The sequence below is a fragment of the Falco rusticolus genome, chromosome 5 (assembly GCF_015220075.1).
Source record: "Falco rusticolus isolate bFalRus1 chromosome 5, bFalRus1.pri, whole genome shotgun sequence".
In the NCBI taxonomy this organism is placed as follows: domain Eukaryota; kingdom Metazoa; phylum Chordata; class Aves; order Falconiformes; family Falconidae; genus Falco; species Falco rusticolus.
In genome coordinates, this window is record NC_051191.1 from 89,796,159 (window position 1) to 89,814,382 (window position 18,224).

The window sequence follows — 18,224 nt, forward strand, 5'->3', positions numbered from 1 at the left end:
AAATTCTCATGCACCACTCAGTACATTCTGGGAGAAAGAAATCACATGTTTTTTACTGGATTGTTCCAGGTTTATCACATACTCTCACATGAGTGGATAAGGCACAACCTTCCATCTCCATAGAGATTCAGCCTTCAGAAAATGAAAAAATATTTTCTCTAGAACCACACAAGTGTCAAGAGAAATCCCCACAGACCTTTACATTGGCCTCTTCGTGCAGCTCGGGTAGGGTGAGAGCAATCTCAACAGCCTGCGCACGTTATAGACATACATTAACGCCAAACGCACCAGCACACTCCACTTCCCAGCTTTTGCCAGAACCAGCCCAAGGCAGCTGCCCTCCCCTCCCGCCCTCCCTGCGGCCTGCCAGGCCTTCAGTATTTCCGAGGCTCCGTGCCACGGCGGGGACCGAGCCCAGCCTTCCACCCTCCTGTCACACAGCCGCTGGATTTCAACCTGCCAGGGCGGCCGCTTTAACTCCCGGCTTGCGGAACCCTCCCGGGTTCCCGTTTCTCGCCATCCCTCTCCCTGAGGGACAGCCCCGGTGAGCAACGGGGCCCCCCCCGCCCTCATGAGCCTTTTACCTCTGGGGCGGTGCCGCCCCCGCGCCCGGCCGCCGCCGAGGGGAGGGCCGGAGCGCCGAGCGGGGCTGGCAGCGGGGATTGGCTGGCCGGGGCGGGGGGGCGGAGCCCGGCGGGCTCGCGGCTCGACGGTACTCCACAGCAGGCCCTGCGCGCTTCCCGCCGCCGCGTCGCCATGGGAACGCCGTGAGCAGCATGGCCTATCGCCGCCATGGCGGAGCCCAGCGCGGCGGTGAGTGCGCCAGAGGGGGCCTCTGGGCCCTCCCCGCCACACGGTGCTGAAGCCCCGTTTCTCTGCTTCTCCCTAGGAGCAGCGCTGGCTGCGGGAGGCGCGGGACTTCATCCACAGAGCGCTCCCGGCCCGTCAGGGGCCTGGCGGGCCGGAGCCTCCCCTGCTGGACGCGATGCTGCGGTTGCCTGCGGAGCGCAGGTGGCGGGGAACTGCCGCTGGGATACAGGTGACCGCTGGGACGAGAAGAGAGAGGGGTGAGGGGATGGAGTCTGGGGGTGCCCTCTCTGGGCCCGGTGCCCGCCCATCGGCCCTGTGGTACGTTTCGAAGGGAGGCCCGGCTGTGGGCCCCGGCTGCAGGCCTGGGCCAGTGGAGCGCAGCCGGCGGGGCCCTCCCGGGAGCTCAGCGTGGAGGCTTTAGCAGCAGCCACCAGCCGAGCACTGCTCGCTGGTGTGCGACATCTGCCCCGGATGCTGGGTGTGGGAAGGATGTTGTCGAAGACGGGTAACCACATGCTTTTTCTTGGCTTCGATGCACCCCCGATCACTCTTGCGGTATGATTAAGTACCGTATCTGCTAGTCTGCGGTAGGTAGAGGCTGTAACCAAAGTAGGGCATCTCGCTGAGAGTGAGCTTCTGTATTGCACAGCGTTTGCACGACGGCTTCCCGGCTGGATGCTGCTAGTCTGCTCAGGAGGCTGTTCCTGGGCACAGTCTCCAAGGCTGTTGGCCAGCTGAGGTCCGCCTTCAAGTGTGTGCTCTCACAAAGAGGGAATCTAGGATAGTGTGGTCGATATTTTAGCTGATACAAAGCTTCTGGGTGCTTACCATCATGAAAACGTGCAATTTGCTGAGGAGATCCAGATTGAAAAGTTTGGCTTGACTGGTTTTGGGACAAAGGTCAACTGGAATTGATTAGGGACTTGGGGCCCATAATTCTATACTAATAGTTTATAAACTTAGGTGGTAGGTCTTTCACACCAGCTAAACTGATACCATCTAAGCCATATTTTTCTATAGACTGTTTTATGATGTTTAAACCAGAGCTCAGTTTATAATCAGGAGAATTCATAGAGAAGAGTTGAAGGGTACTTGATACTGTCTTGTATGAGGCCAACATTCTGTTTGTGGGCAGCACACTACACCAAAGCTAACTATCTAGCTGTGGAGCACCAGAAGGGAGTCCATTTTTCTCTGTATGTGATAAACAGGATCCAGTGACTGGTGTAGTTTAGGTTTCTCCCAAAAAGCAGTCAGTGCATGACAAAAACAAGCACTGTGTTCTTGAAGATCATAGTTATCAGTAGTATTCCCAGTGCTGCTCTGTCTCTGAGGATGGAGCAGTCTGCTGATGCAATTTTCAGATAATCTTCCTCCTGTTCAAATTCCTGCTAAATACACAAGTACCTGCATAAATTTATCTATCCTGATTAACTTTTTAAAATAGAAATACTGTTTATTGCTGATTCAGACCCATCACTTGTCTAGACTGCTTTCTGGCTTTGAACATTTGATACCTGACTAATCAAATGAAACTTCAAATTCATACTCTTTGAATTTGTTTGTGGCTTGCTACTGAGCAAGTGGGTGTTGCGAACAGATCTCCGGTTTCACAACCTAAAATTATCAACAAATCTCACTGGAAACAAGCACCAAAATTACTAGCTGGAGACCAGTTTGTATTCACTCAATGCTGATGTTAGCATGGACAGAGGACATTCATATTTTCTAGTGTAGAGAGCCAGGATGTAAACAACAGTGATGAATGCTGCCGTGGTCATATAAACATTGAAGAGGCTTAGAATCTACTGAAGATGTTGCCTTGTTCTCCCATATTTGGTACTGTGGTCAGTCTAAGCATGGTAGATGCTAAACTGCAGATGGCTTCACATGTGGTTGATGTGATGTTACATCTCCTTCTCTCCCCTCTCCCCAAAGCCAGGAGGGTAGGTAGGAAGATTAGGGCTAGCCTGGCTGTGTTCTTACAAGTGAAGGTCCAGTCTAAGATTACTCTTTTTGTTTTCTCTCAGCTTTGCATTGTGTAAGCTATCCAATCTATAAGTTTGTCCTGGTTTCAGCTGGGATAGAGTTAATTTTCTTCTTAGTAGCTGGTGCAGTGCTGTGTTTTGGATTTGGTGTGAGAACAATGTTGATAGGATACTGACATTTTTAGTTGTTGCTGGGTATGTTTATACTAAATCTAGGATTTTTTGGTTTCTTGGGCCCTGCCAGCGAGAAGGCTGGAGGAGAACGGGAAACTGGGAGGGGACACAGCCAGGACAAGTGACCCAAACTAGCCAAAGTAGTATTGCATACCATAGGATGTCATGCTGAGTATATAAACTGGGGGAAGAAGGAAAGGGGGGACATTTGGCATTATGGCGTTTGTCTTCCCGAGTAGCTGTTACGCCCTGCTCTCCTGGGGATGGCCGAACACCTGCCTGCCGATGGGAAGCAGTGAATGAATTCCTTGCTTTGCTTTGCTTGCATGCGTGGCTTTTGCTTTACCTATGAAATTGTTCTTATCTCAACCCCTGAGTTTTACATTCCTTTCCGATTCTCCTCCCCATCCCTCTGGGGAAGTAAGCAAGTGGCTGCATGGTGCTTGGTTGCTGGCCAGGGTTAAACCACGACTGCAATTCAGCAATTTTAGCACAAAATGGTGGAATTGGTCTGTATTTACCTGTGTTCGTTACTTATCTGTAAGTTGAGTTGTTGTTGGGGTTTTCTCACAGAGTCTCCCATTCAGACTAAAAATGACTGAACTAATGACTATTCTTCTTCCCGCTTATCCTGACGTGTACTTGAAAACATGTTCCATTTTATTAACTCTCAATTATTTTTTTCACAAGTCTTCTGCATGCCTGTTTGGGTAACCGTGGTAGCAAAAGATGTCTTTTTTCAGAGAGGATGCTTAAGCAGAAGAAACATATTGACTGAGCTGAGAGATCATTGATAAATTCCAGTGAATTGACTTGGTTCTTGACATCTGTTATCACCAGACTATGCCAGTTGAGCTAAGGCTCTTCTGACTTAGCCAAGCTTTGTCCACTGCAGTGATCGTTACAATCACCAAACTTTGCAGATGGAGATCTTTCCTACATCCTTTTGTATTCTCACTCTTGTTTTTTTCCAGTTTCATCTCCATCTCTGACCTACAGCATCAGCAGCGCATACCATGCTGCAGCCACCTGACCTGGAGCACTAATGAATTTAAAGAATGGGCTCATCAAGGACGAGATGCTTTCCCCACACAGAGTGCTTTGCCAAGGACTTACCTGATCCTGGTTGGCTATTTAACAGATAGAAGTCAAGAGAACAAAGAAGACCTGGTAGATGGCTGCCTATATGTGAAAGACAATACTGGGATAATTCCATGTGAGGTATGTCCTCAGGCTGAGGGTTATTCCCACTTCTGGGGCAGTGTCACAAACCACCAGCGGTTTCAAATGGTTTGCCAAAGTCTGTAGTGTGGGAAGTAACAAATCTGTGTAACAGGGAGAAACAGCAGGCTTGGATCCTGGGAGAGGGCAGAACATGTCAAATTTGTCATTGCTTAGGAGAACAAATATTGAATGCACTGGCCTGGAAAAAAGAGACAGCCTAATGTACAGTCCTGTTAAATTCTCAGGAAGACAAGGTGCTCTGGGAGACCAGGAGGTCATAGCACTCCCCTCTGGTTGTTGAATTCCAACTAGTGGAGCAAAAATAACTTTCTGGAGAGTTGTGCTGGTTGTTTTGATGACATACTTTCAGGAAATAATAGCTTGTGTGACAATTGAATTAAAAGCTTCTGAAGGTCATTGCAAGGGGAGTCTAGATAAAAGGTAACCCCTAGAGTGGTGATGAAAAAGCACCGAGGTTGTGTTTTCCAAGGAGGTGAAGACTAGGAAAAAGTATGTTGTTATGAACTTCTAACTGAAAGCCCAGGGAAAAAGAAAGCAGATGAGAATTTTAGAAAAACAGTCTGAAAATAACTAAGCATTGCAGTGAATTAATTCCAGATTTGCATCTGGAAGAACGGAAGTTCTCCATGCAAGGTGAGAGAATGGGTGGAAAACACTGCTCTCATTTAGTAAGGAAGCCCAGCAGCAGAACAAGTGTTTGTGATTTGCGTGCAAGGACAAATTAGTAATGAACACTGTAAGTAACACTGAAAAAACACTCTAACTCATCTCAGGCTTTCATCTTACTATTTTTTGGCTTAGCTCCTGCATGTTGAACTTGAGTGGCTGGAGTCACTGTTCCTTTTCCCAAGCTGGTCATATATACCACAGACGGACCAGAGCGCAGCAGGGTACTTGGAAATCCTGGTGGATCCAGTGCCAGTAAATCTCCCAAAGGAAGTGCCTGACAGCATTCCAGTTGCCCACCCGGCATCACACGAGCCACTGCTTGCCTCCAGGTAAACACCTAGCATGCTCAACTCCATCGTAGTACTGTGGCTCTGCACATGAAGAGCACTTGGCATAGGAAAAGCGAAATTCTGGTTCTGCTACAGGTGGAACCATAACGGTGAGTGGTGGAAGTGAAAGTTATACAATAAAGCCACTTTTCATTAATCAGCTGTTTTCCAGGACTTTATTTTTATTTGAAGTTTTTATTTTGTATTTTGACAAAGTAAGACAAATTTTAAGTATTTCTGGATATATTACATAAAGGACATGAGAACAAAGTGATGATTCAACTTTCACTGAGGCTAAAATTCACTCTTGATTAGCACAAGGATTTTTTTATTGACCTACAGTGAATCAAAAGTGTTAATGAAAGTAATTATAGATTCTAATATGAAATTAATGTACACCACCAGTCAGGTTCTTAGCAGATTGCTGAGATAAAGGTGCCAGTTAAATGTCAGCTGACAAGAGTAACTTGTCTTTAGTGGAAATAATATTTACAGTATGTGAAAATGTAGTCAATGGAATGGCAAATCTTACCGAAGTTGGTATTTTCAAGTTGTACTAGGTCATGTTTTATCATCTTGAGTAAAGAATTCTTGGTGTAATTTCATAACAATAAAATGTCACTAGTCAGGCTGCTTTAGTCTTTTTTGTTATCTTTTGTTTTAATTGGGTTTATCTGCTTGTGAGAAACTTATTTTAAAGTTTAAGTGTTTGATTTAGCTTGACAGAACTTTCTAAAGCATACTGTTACCATTTTTCAGTGTATGCTTTCAGGCTTTTAACATAAAGTTCCTCTGCTATTGCCTGGTATCTAACCAATTTTACATTTTCCTTCTTTAAAAATGTTACCAATAAAGTGCTGGTACTAGTGTGTGTAGACATCCTGGTGTTTCTTTTTTTAAAAGTCATAAAGTTAGATAATTGTTTATATGTTTTTGAATCAAGAATGTGGTTTTTTTTAAAGTAAGTGGGATGCTTATATTCAAGTCCAGTAGGAGTTGAAAGGAAAATGGCAAATAAAAGGACAAATGTTTGTTTGCTTGAAATGATTTTTTATTTTAATTTTTTTAAGCAAGATTTGAAATGACAACAGAAATGACTAAAGAAATGTCACCTTTCTCTCATCTGCTTTCCATTTTGCTGCTCTTTCACCCTCTGCCGAGTTTGTTAGGAAGGCTCTGTGGTTGCTTTCAGGCCTCTCTTGTTTACAGGCTTAGGGCTTCCACAGTGTCCTATTCCATGGATCTGCAAAGCAGGATTCTGTTTTCTGCTGAAGAATTGTGGCTCTTTTTTTCCCCTCCTTTTGACCTATAATTAGCTTCTTGTTTGAGGTAGAGCTTTTTATAATTTGGCTATTATCATGGAACATGTGGATTTGTTCAAAACAACCCTGCTGTCTTCAATACAACCCTGCTGTCTTCAAATACTAAGGTGTTTTTTTTAAATCTTAAAGGAATTAAGTATAAAAAGGTTAAATTAAGAATTTTGTAGCCAAATACTATTTCAAAAACCTGATAGATGATCCATATTACCTTGTTGGATCCTTTATTTCCAGAAAGTGTATGCTGCGTATCTGTTTATTTTGCTTTTGAGATAACTTGCGAGTTCTTTCACCTCTGATTTCCTTTGCCTCCTCAATTGTCATCTAGGGTTTTATGTCAGAAAAGATCCAAGGTCACTGTGGCAGGTGAATTGACCAGACTCGGGCCTCTCCTTTGTATTCACCACAAGACATTCTTCTTTTTGTTTCTAAAGTGCTTCACCTCAGCTGTTTGGTTCCCTGTGCTGGTGCAGGTAAGTCCTTGGAATTTTGCTTACTAATTTACCATATGTATCTGTGTATGTGCTAGTTGATCAATTCTTTGAAGCTTGCCTTTGACTTCCCAGTTTGATTTAGTTTTCCTTTTACTAGCAATTATTTTATTAATTTATTTATTTATTTTATTCCATGCAGCCTATGATAGCCCTTGTATGCAAGAAGTCTAGTTCCATGCCCTGCAGAAAGACAGCCCTCCTCCCTCATGCAGTTGCCATGTCCCTGAACATCTTGTAGATGTCATCCTTCCACTAAGTGTGGGGCCATTCTTTCGAAGGAAAAGTTCTCTTGAGTGAGGTTATCGGGCTCGGGAAGAATTTTTTCCAGTGCAGGAGATGCTGATGTTGCATTTCTGGTTTCTCTGCCCTAGAAGCCCAACCAGCTGGTGTGGCACCATATCCTCCAGCTGGGTCACAGGTACACAATAACAGACCTGACTATGTCCAGCCTGAAGAAATTGGGACGAAGAATATTTGTCACTGGTGTTTCTTCCTGCCTTCTGCCCTACTGTGCAGAGCAGGTGAGGGAGCAGCCGCTGGACAGTGCTTGGCAAGGAGAATCCACTCAGTCTGCTTACCCTGAGACTGCTGAGCAGCTCAGTAACTCTTTGCAGCTGGGAGTTGAAGAGAGGCCAAGATCAGCAAAAGGATCCAAGATCATCTCATATGTGGTAAGGATTCATAGCGTTAGCCTTCGCCCACTTGTGCTCCAGAGTTTCAGCTTCTGGCCTGCAAGGTCTTACTTTCATCACGAATTTATTTCCTTATTGCTCAGGCCTATGAGTCTCATATTCTGGGACTCCTGTAACTTTCTCTTTGCTGTCTAGGGACATGTCACTGAAATACTGAACATCCAAGCTGGTCTCTTTTTGCTGGATAACAAGGTCTGCTTGTGCCTTGCTTACCAGCAGTTGTTGAACTCTGCACGTGGACTCCGACCAGGAGCATGTGTGGAGGTAAGTTGAGACTTACGAGGCATTCAGTGGAAAAGACTCAGGCCCTGGTGACGGCTCACGAGTGTGTGAATCAACAGAAGAGTATGGGACTGGCATTATTTCAGCAAGTATCTGGAACAAAATTGGGGATCTTACTGTCTGGGCTTGGTCATGAGAGTCAAAATGATTATTACCTGATTCCATGCCGGGTTACTCAGACCCAGTAGGTTTATGAACAATCCAGTAGAGTGACAGAGGGTTTAGGATGGGGTGATGGTTTTGGGGAGTGGTGGCAGACTAGCTATCTCCTTCTCTTAATCTGTATGTCTGTGTATCTCAGCTCACCGATGTCCACCTCCTGCAGAAGCCTCTGGTATCCTTCCCTTTTGTTGCACTTTGTGCTTGCCTGAGCAGCACTGTTGTGCTGAAGAGTTTTTCGAGGCTCAGCACCCCTTACCAGCCACTAGCCTCTTCAGGAAATCTCTACTTACAGCTGCTCTTCCACTACAATCTTGGTATGCCACTCTACCTTTGGATGGTGAGCCTCCTGGAGGCATTTGAGAAGAGGTGAGAAGAGTTCTTCTGAAGTCAGGCTACACGTCGATGTGCTTTGTAGGCTATCTGGGTGTCTTCTAGACCAAGGGTTCTTAAGATTACTGTGCTTGGATAAATGCTGCTGCTGGTTTACTGGCCTAAGCCAGCCCTTTATCTACATTTCACATCATATCCAGTTGCTTCTACCTTGCAGTTGCTCTGCTGAGAAAATCCTGTATATTTTTCAAGTGCATGTGCCGTTAGCCCACTGCTCTCAGGAAGCTGCAGCACTCCAGGTCATGTGCTCACGTACTTCTGCGTAGCAAGTTTTGCCCTGAAACACAGAGGGACTGTAGGGTTGTCTGCCTGCCAATATTGTTTGCTTGGCAAATCAAGGTGGGTGCTGCGGCTGGAGATGGAGACTGCTGCTACAGCCAGATCACAACCAATATAAAGGCTCTTGCGTCCTGGCTACTCACAGGAGCAGCAGCAGCAGCTGCTCGGAATATCACGCTGAGATATTCTGAGTATTGCCAGCAGAGTGAGCATTTGTTTGAGAGCCTCTGTCTTAGCAGATTTTCCCACATTTTTGCTTATCTCTGGGTCTTCCAGATGGCTTCCTGCTCTCCTGGATGGCTGCATTCTGTTTGCGCGACAGCTGTGGGCCCGTTTCTGGGTTTACTTCTGGGTTTACTTCTGGGTTCTGTCAGTGAAAATATTTGTTTTTTGCAGTAGTTGTGGTTGATCACTGTAACTGCTGCCTTGGACTTTAAAAACTAAAATGTATATATTTCATCTCTGGCAGTCAAGTTCACAGAATCCTCAGCCTTCCTATGCTTTACTGGCACTGTAGAATAAAAATTCTTTCCGTGCTTTCCAATAAAACTGCTTCAGTTTTGCCTCAGGCATGATTCTAGCTATAAGTTTCAGTTTTTATTAGCTTTTTCACTTTCTTTAAATGTGACTGCTAAGTCCTGCTACTGCTTGAAAATTGTTCCAGTGAGTGGGTTGCTATATCTTTTTATTTGAGTTCACTTTATGTTATTAAGTCATATTGTGACTGGCAGTGTGATCACTTCCAGGCATTCAAAAGCAGTGAGCTGAACTTCTGGAAAGGGATGCAACACAAGAAAAATACTGGAACAAGAGCAATCTGCAATTATTTGTCTTGTGAATTTTTATTCTTTTTTACCTTTTCTAAAAGAACGCTGAGTATACCTAACATAAGTAATCATATCAAGCTTAGCCAAAATGCATGGACATCCATTTTGTGTGACTTAGAGGTTATTTTGGGGTGATTAGGGGTTTTTTCTGCCCGCTTGAGTTTCAAGATTTTGCCAGTCTGTCCATTTCTGTCCATATTTTCCTGTTCCTTGTCTGCCTGCCTGACATAAATCTGCATCAGCCTTAAATGTTCCTTTTTTTAATCACTCCATGCTCTTTTTGTGCTCTCTGTAGTTCTTGTCCTACATAGCACATTCACTCATAACAAGCAGAAAGAATCTCTGACTTACGTGCAGAACTCACTGAAAGTACTAATGCTTCTAACTGTTGTAATTTTTTTCAGGTTTTCTTGTTTCTTTAGGCATCATCGATCGTTGCTTAGGTCTACGCGCCGAAACCCTACAGCTGCTGAGAAGTTCGTTGTCCCCCTTCTGCAAGCTATGGTGCCAGACAGAGGGGAAGCAAGAGATGTTTATAGTGAAATCCTAGGAAAAACACACCAGTGTCCGCTGCGGAAGGTGAGTAAACGCTCTGTGAGCTGTTCCCTGTTTGTCTGATGGGAATAAACTCGGATGGTTCTTTCTTTCTTTCTTCTCTCTTAGTATTTGACCCTGAACCCCCCATGCCAGGCCCCATCTCTGTCTGAAATTCGCCATATGGCAGAACAGAAGAGCTGGGAAGGCTTCAGCCCGTCACAGGTGCTCTCCCCCTCGGAGGCACAGCACATGGGCACCCAGGAGCTGAATCGCAGACTGGCCTGGTCCTACTGCACACTCTCAGCAGGAAGTTTCCAGCCCCGACTGGTAAGTGCCGTATTCCCTTTACTGTCTGTGCCTTGAGAGCTCTTGGTTCTACCCATGCCATCCAGCGCCCTGTCTGATGCATGCCTGTTCCTCCTGTTAGGGAACAACACTGGTTTCCTCACCTGCGGTGTGTTGAACACGGGCTGAATTTGGGCTGCTGCTACGCGCTTTGATTTATAGCCTTCAAAGATGGCAAGTGTTTGATGCTCTTTGCAGCTTCCTTTCTGTTGCAGATACTGCTGGGTGTGCTGAGAGTCTCCTCCAGGAGCAGTAACCTCCAGCTGCAGGACAGCAGCAGCTGGCTTTCCTGTGTGATATCCCATAAGGATGGTAGCCCCTTTGCCCATACAGCTCTCATAGGTATGTCCTACTAAGACTAAATTTGAGAGTGCTGAGTTTTGCTGTTCTGCCATCCAGCTCCAAAATAAGGAAGAAGAGACTTGGTATAGAGATGCTGAACTGTCACTGCCTGGCCTTGTGACTTCAAAATGAGGAAATTGAGCTTACTGGGTTTATGTTCTCTTTTTATTAGCTCAGCTCCTTTCTCTGATGTGTTTGCAGGATCGCTCTTGCAGGTGGAAAACTACCAGCTCATAGTAGAGAGATTCCTTCAGACTGATTTTCCTTCCTCGGAGCACCTAGGAAATCTGGAGCATGTGAGGGAGAAAAAAACCAGGTGAGTCCCTTTTATTCAGTGTGCAAGTAAAATCATCACTCTCCAGTTCCACAGCTATTTTGGACGATGGTAAAGCTGCTTATCAGCATAGTATTTCAGTGCCAAAGCAATCTGTCCTTTGCTGTTTGCAGAAAAAGAGATCTTTGTCAACAGCAAACCCACCATCTTGTTCAGAATACACCCAGCCTGGTGGCTGCCTTCTACTTCACCCATCCCCGCTGCTCCTGCTGAATAGCTGTGGGGCACTCACCAGAAGTACTTTTCCCAGAAACCCACTTGTTTTGGGCAATCACAGAATGGGGAGTTTCACTGCTACCATTTGTCATTTCAGTGTCTACGTGCAGTTCTACTTTGAGGATGTTCAGGTTCTCCGTGCTGCTGAAGGACCAATGCAGAAAGGCCTTAGGAGCAGAAACAGCTCCTCTCTGAGGAAGAGGGGTGATGGCAGCTTAATACCTGAGCTGGAATCCCCGAAGGCAAAAATGCTGAAGTTGGAGGATCCCAAACCAGATACTGACAGAGATGAGAACTGTCAGGGGGATCAGAGCAGCGCTAGAACCAGCTGTGTGTCTCATCTGTTCTTGGTTACCCAGAAAGAGGGTCTTATGTCACGCAATTACCAACTACCCAGAGAAGAAGGTGGAGAGGAACAGGAGCTGCAGTGCAGTTTCCAAGCCACGGTGCTGTGGCTGGGCAGACCTCGGCTCTGGAGCCACCCCAGCGACATCGGGAGCTTACCAGAGCTGGAGGAGACTGGCTGTGATGGAGAGGAGGGCGTGGCACGGCAAGAAGTGAGGCAGGAAGCATCTTTGGGGTGTGGTTTGATAAGGCTGGGAGATGGTGCCTCAGGGAGCCTGTGTGATAATTGTCTAGATTCCTGATCCATGGGAAAGTGGTTATGTGTTGGCTACAGATGTATGTTTGTGCAGGCAGCTTCCTTGTGCCACCCCAAGGGAGTTCCATCTCCTCTTTGTCACCTTCCTGTAAATGCATCCACCTTTTCTTACCCTTGATGGTGCTAACCTTACTTCTCAGTCAAGACATCCTCTGCTGGACTTGCTCTCGTCTTGCTGTATTTTTAAATGTCCTGCCTTTTCCCTCACATTTCTCATGCCCTTTTCTCTCTTTCTCCTCCCCTCCCCTGCAGGCACTACTGCTCTTTATGGGGAAGTCTCTACGATGGTTTCCATTTCTGCACCTGGGTGGACTGTATCGCTTCATTGTGCCCTGCTGCTCGGTAAGAGAGAGGTTGTCTCACTGTTTCATCTTGGAGATGTTGCTGAACTGTGTGTGGGAGTCAAGGAGTCAGAGGGTGACTAAGCTCTTTTCAAGGCTTGGAATTCCCATCCATCTTGCCAGGGAACTGCTTCAGTTCTGTGGTTGGTTAAAATTCTTAGAACTCAAAGAGTTCAGTGGGTTGGGTTTTTTTTTCCTTTAAAGCATTTTTCTTTAGTGGCCATTTTTTTTCCCTTATAGCTTTCATCTTCTTCCTTTAATAGTCTTCTTTCTTGCCTTATCACCCTTTCCTCAGGACTTGGAAGTGTTTGACAAGCTCTGTTCTCCACCCGTGCCATTAAAGTTCCTGAGCAAGTCATCCTGCCCCCTGTGCCTGCCTGTCCAAGATGCTTGGCAGTTACAGCACGAGACATGGATCTCCTGTCTGCCTGAGCACCAGGTATGCAGTGCCTTATTGCTCTGCGCTTTCACAGGCAACTTGTAGATCTCTCCAGAACTAGCTCAGAAAATTACCAATACAGAATGTCTTGTTGACGAGACCGTTCTGCTCTAAGCTCCATCAGAGGCTGCTGCTGGGCTTTGCATTTTCCTGCCTCAGAATTAATCTGGGGAGGAAGCATCAGTTACCTGACCTGGCTCTAAGCACACAGAGCTTGTCTTTACTGCTCTAGCTGGGGCTAGCTATAAACTGCAATCATCTGAGGCTGTCTCCCTCACTTCTAGCTGGCAGCCAGGTCGGTGCTGGCAGGCATGGGCCAGAGAATTTCCTCCATTGCAGAAGTCCTTAGCAACAGGTATGTTGGTCTGCCCCAGATGACATATGACCATGTCTGAGGGAATGGGTCTGTATTCGTCTTTGCTGGAGACAGTCCTACACTGAACAGCAATGAATTATCTGCCCTAGGAATATGGTGGGGAAATCTGATGTGTGAGTAGTCCAGGCTGCCCCCATCCTGTTTATCAAAGCTGAAGGGGTTGCCAATGACAGGACTGCAAAATGGTGTCCAGGAGAAATTTGAGCTACTACTGGTGTGGACTAGGTCCCTAAGGTCTATCCTAAATTCCTGTCAGAAGTGAAACAGGCACAGCAGGGAAAATGAGGCTGAATGTATGATGGTTTTTGATTGTTTTAGCAGTCTTGCTCAAACAAATACTAGGGTTAGAAGCTTTTCTGTCCAAAGCATCTTTAATCTGGGGTGATATGCATGCGCACTGAAACCTTCACCAGTGCCTTATGGTAAACTGAGTTTCTCTTTGCTTGGCTTCTTCCTCTAATCAAGAAGAACAATTAGGAGTTAAGCAGATAGGAAGGCTGTAACGTCTCTCCCTTTTTCTTCACTGCTGAGTCTGAAGAAGCGGAAAGTGAGTTAAAGGGACTTCATGTCCCTGGGTGGGGCAGGCTGCACGAAGCTGCCCTCGGTCCAGCAGCTCAGGTGCTCAAGGGCAGGTTCCCCTGAAACCGAGCTCAAGCAACAGCATTCCACTTCACCCTGTCCTTTGTGACATTCTTGAAGTTAGGCCTTCTTCCGCTCCCTTTGTCTTCAGGCAGGACAGAAATCCTGGTCTGCTCTCAGTTTCACAGGTTCCCTTGTTTCTGTCTCCGGTGAGATCGTGGAGAGGAGCCTGTGTGCCTCTCCCAAGAATGAGAAGCCATCTGTAACTGTTGGCCTTCAGAAGCAGAAAGGTAAGATTGCCGAGTAACAATGGATTGATTCTTTCTGTTCCAGAGAGGCAGTGCACTTGACTAACTGTGCTCCTGTATCTGAGAATAGTGGAAATATGCCAGGATGTTGCATCCCATTGCGTGTCAGAGGCCTGGGAAACTGCACACTGCATGTGTGTTGGGGATAGGAAGGGGAATACTGTACCTGGAAAATCTGTGAGGTCAAACAGTGGTGGGAGGGAAAACACCTCTAGCAGGTCCAGCGCAGCGACAGATTATGCTACTGGCGTGTGAGCGAGCTCATTGTGTCTGCGATTCTGTGCCTCCTCAGGGAGTCTGCTCGCCAGTGACCACAGCGTGAAGCTTACCATCTCAGTAGCTCCAGGCTGCCCTGTCGTCATGGACATTTACATTGCTGCCACCTGTCTCAGGCAGCTCTGGGGTTTGCTACCTGGAGCCAAGATCATCTTCCAGAACGTGGAACGTAAAATCTCAAGGTACCTCTGGTTTTGGAGCCCTGATCTAGGCCACAGCTCTGACCTGTCTTACTGTTTTTGAAACCATCTCTTAATCTCTCCTCTCACATGGACCTTCCTTATCCCTTGTCCATACCTGTGTGCCTCCTAATCCCTTACTACAGATTATTCTCCTACCATGTTACAGATGAAGACCAGCCCAGTCATCCCAAGAAAACTGAGTGGCTTGGTTTCTACAAGCTCTTTCTGACATCTGCTCCTTCATATTGCAGATTCCATAATGTTTATTGCACATACATTGCCTCCAGCTGTGTGAGTATCGTATCCCTGCCAGCTTCTCACCTGCCTTTTCCTTCCAGGTGAGTCCAGGGCCTGTTCCCACCTTACAGGGTCCCAAGAAAGGTTTGTGTGTTCTGAGCTTCTCACATTCCTATTTCTTCTAGTCCTGCAGGAGAAGCCTCCCCCCCCTCACTAGTGTTCCTATCCAGCTTGCAGTCTCACCTGCAAAACCTGCACCAGGCACGGATTTTATGCCACTTGTCCTGCGTACTGGCTCTGTCTCTGCAATGGGTTTGCTCACTTTGCAGCAGCATCTTCAAAGAGGTATTCAAGTTTCCACAGAGATAATTTGTGAGGAGCCTTTCAGATTTTCTACTCTGACATAGCCTTTGCTACCGTGTAGAAGAAATAAGAGTTCCTATCCCAGTTCCAAAACCTCTTTTCCCAGTGTCTGAGAAGGACTTGAATGTTAGAAAGGGACCAGAGTGACAGCTGATTAGATGTATCTGATTCCAGGCAGGCTGGCAGCTGGGAGTGGGGGTGAGGTGAGGACACCGAAGGGGAGAATCCTACCCTGTTAATGCTCTGCTTTTCCCATGTTCACTGCTGTTGGGGTTCAGCACCTTGCAGCAGGTGATTTTTCTCCCCATACAAACTTTTCCCAAGACACTCACTGGAAATGCAGTGAAGTTCTTTAATCCTTTGCATACTTAATTAGGGGAGGGTTAAACGAAGCAGTGGCTCTTCCCCTTCTCTCTTTTATATCCACCCATACATAGCTGTAGCTTTACTCTTTCTTCAGGGGAGGTGCACCCGACACAATCCACCATGTCCATCACACACAGGCGTGAGGCAAGCCAGTGCACGGTAAGCGCTGTGGAGATCGGGTACGGTGAGAGGTGGGTAGGAGGGAACAAGTCACAGAGGGGAGGAGAAAATCAGATCACCGATGGGAGGTGGACAGAAGAGCAAAGGTAGAAGTTAGCGTTGTCCTGTCTTCCCAGATGTGAACAACCCTCCATGTCTCTCTCTACTGAGATCTGTTGTCTGGGACGTGACCCTGGTGAGGGAGCCAGGCATTGTCCTGGCCTCCTTCCGCATCTTAGTCTGGCTGCTCACTTCATAGGGTGCTGGTGGAGGACGGAACGGGTGAAGCTTTGGTGCTGTGCAAGAACCAGCACGTGGCAGCAATGCTGGGCCTGAGCCTTCTCGAGTGGGAAATGGTGCAGAACTGTGTGCAGAGCAGGGGCAGCGTGTCCGTCCAGCACGGGGAAGCTACTGGCACGGGGGTGAGTGTTATTCCAGTAGGGATTGCAGTGTGCTGGGCTCGAGCCTCAGTTGGACTGGATTTCTCTTTGCTGTGGGTGTTCCAGTGGCTCCCTCTCTCCCTCTACACGTCCGCTGGTAACATGCCCTTTCCTTCCTCAGTGTGTAGAGGAACCTGGGGATCTCATTGGTTGCTACCTGAGGAGCCTGTGCAGGAGTCCTCTCATCTGTCGCCCTATCCTGCTGGATTTCAGCCTGGACAGGAAGCCCTCCAAGATTCTGCAACCTGGTAAGCAAGTACTGTTGGGTTTTGTAATATTTAGCATGGGAAGGAGGGGAGGAGACATCTCACCAGGCTGGGGAAGGAGAGCTGCCTTCTGCCCACAGAGCAAGGTCTTTGGAGGATTTCAAGGGAATTGTGAATTTTGTAGTGTAGAGCTAAGATGATCTTGGCAGAACTGTGGTTACAAAACCACAGAAATAATATAAAAGTCACTGTCCACAGCAATGTTAATTTCTCCACTTTACACAGAAGCATAGAGCTGGTTTAGAGCAAGGTTCCCAGTCCGTGGATGGGACGGGCTTCTGGCCAGCCAGGGTTACTGTGCGGCCTGCTCAGAGCAAGTGGGTTTTGCCTTCAGACAGGACAGCAGGTAAAGTCAAGACTAAGCCTGGAAATCCTCACCGTGGCCACAGAATTTAAAGTGCTGAAGAGTTCTGAATTCATGGGTGCTGATGTCTGAGCCCATGCTGCCACAGCGGTGCAGTTGCTGTGTTAAGGGAACGTTCTTCTTAGCTGCTCGTGCTCACATTAGTGCTTGAGTACGAGTCCAGGTGCCGCAGGGGTTGATTTACTGAGCTCACCAGAGGATGCTGTGCTGTGGAGATAGTATCTTTTGGCCATCATGCAACATTGTACGGCCAGGTTGCTGATGGCGATAGAAGATACAAAGCTCAGTGCATCAGCTATGTGAGCAGCATTCCATAGTGTAGAAAGCCTGTTTCCTCCAAGTTGGAGGGACGCTGGCCAAATGGATTCATCTGCTTACGTCCCGGATCCATTAATCATGCCGTCCCTGAGGTCTAGCAGATGGCAAGCAGCTGCTGCAAGGCCTTCTCCCCCAGCAACTCCTGCTGCTGTGTGCTAGAGCAGAGCGAGAGCCCTCTGCTGAGTTGTTACAGGTCGGATCTTTCCCTGTCAGCTCCACTCCAGCTGAGAAATTTTCAGTGCGGTGAAGTGGAGTTTGTGTCACAAGTGGGGCCTTACGTGAGCCTGCTGTGCCTGAACGTGGAGGAGGTGGGACAAGACGCCTTCAGGTATCTGAACCGCGAGAGGATGAGGAGGACATCCAGTCACTGCTGAGCGGGCGAACAGCGAGCGGGTAAGGAAGACATCTAGTCACTGCTGAGCAGGAGCCACTGCTTAACATCTCTCCCAGTGAGAGAGGAATTATGGAAACACCTACTGGGATTGGGAGCTTTTTTAAATCTCCTTTCCGGTGGGAACACTGGCCTGTGAGCACAGGGTGAAGGCTGCAATCAAGAAGCTGTGGCTTGTGGAACTCCTGAATGGTTGGTCACTCTGGGGCATTGCCACCAGCGGTACTGGACTGTGTTTTGGGAGAGAGATGTGTGATACTTTCTACACACCACCCGTTGCTTTGGGCCTAGGGCACACAATGGGTGTATTTTATATGGTAGTAACTACTAAAAAAAGCTATTAAATTACAGTTTAAATAAACCTTGATACTAAAATAGATACGGTGTTACTTGTTGTATGGGGAATGAGGCAGAACATAGATCCTTGGTTTCTGAGCCAGAGCCAGGCGTTTTGCAGAACATTTGCTGTCTTCATGTGAAACTGTACAGTTGGCACAGGGGATGGTCTTCTTAACCTAATTGAAATTGTTAAAATTATGTTTTTCAAGCACTTCCTTCCTCCAAGAAGAGAAGGGAAGTGAGTAAGTTACTGTTTGGAGATTAAAGGAGACTGTTTGGAGAAAAGGATACTCAGTGGGGAACCTTACTGCTCTTTACAAGTACCTGAAAGGAGGTTGTAGGCAGGTGGGGGTAGGTCTCTTCTTCCAGGTAAGAAATGACAGGA

General features: G+C 47.0%; 1 protein-coding gene across 1 annotated transcript; it reads left to right on the top strand.

The window, feature by feature from the left end:
• The first annotated feature begins 777 nt into the window (after positions 1–777).
• On the top strand, positions 778–17,879 carry CTC1 (CST telomere replication complex component 1). The gene is given in 25 exon segments (XM_037389305.1): positions 778–813; positions 890–994; positions 996–1,039; positions 3,947–4,193; positions 5,019–5,215; positions 6,863–7,007; positions 7,400–7,699; positions 7,856–7,984; positions 8,304–8,530; positions 10,065–10,239; positions 10,324–10,524; positions 10,758–10,884; positions 11,086–11,200; positions 11,532–11,991; positions 12,348–12,437; positions 12,732–12,875; positions 13,160–13,230; positions 14,011–14,120; positions 14,431–14,596; positions 14,848–14,934; positions 15,019–15,178; positions 15,657–15,721; positions 15,981–16,143; positions 16,283–16,409; positions 17,323–17,879. Coding segments are annotated over 25 exon segments (3,837 nt in total). The 5' UTR covers positions 778–792; the 3' UTR covers positions 17,484–17,879.
• Positions 17,880–18,224: the final 345 nt, after the last annotated feature.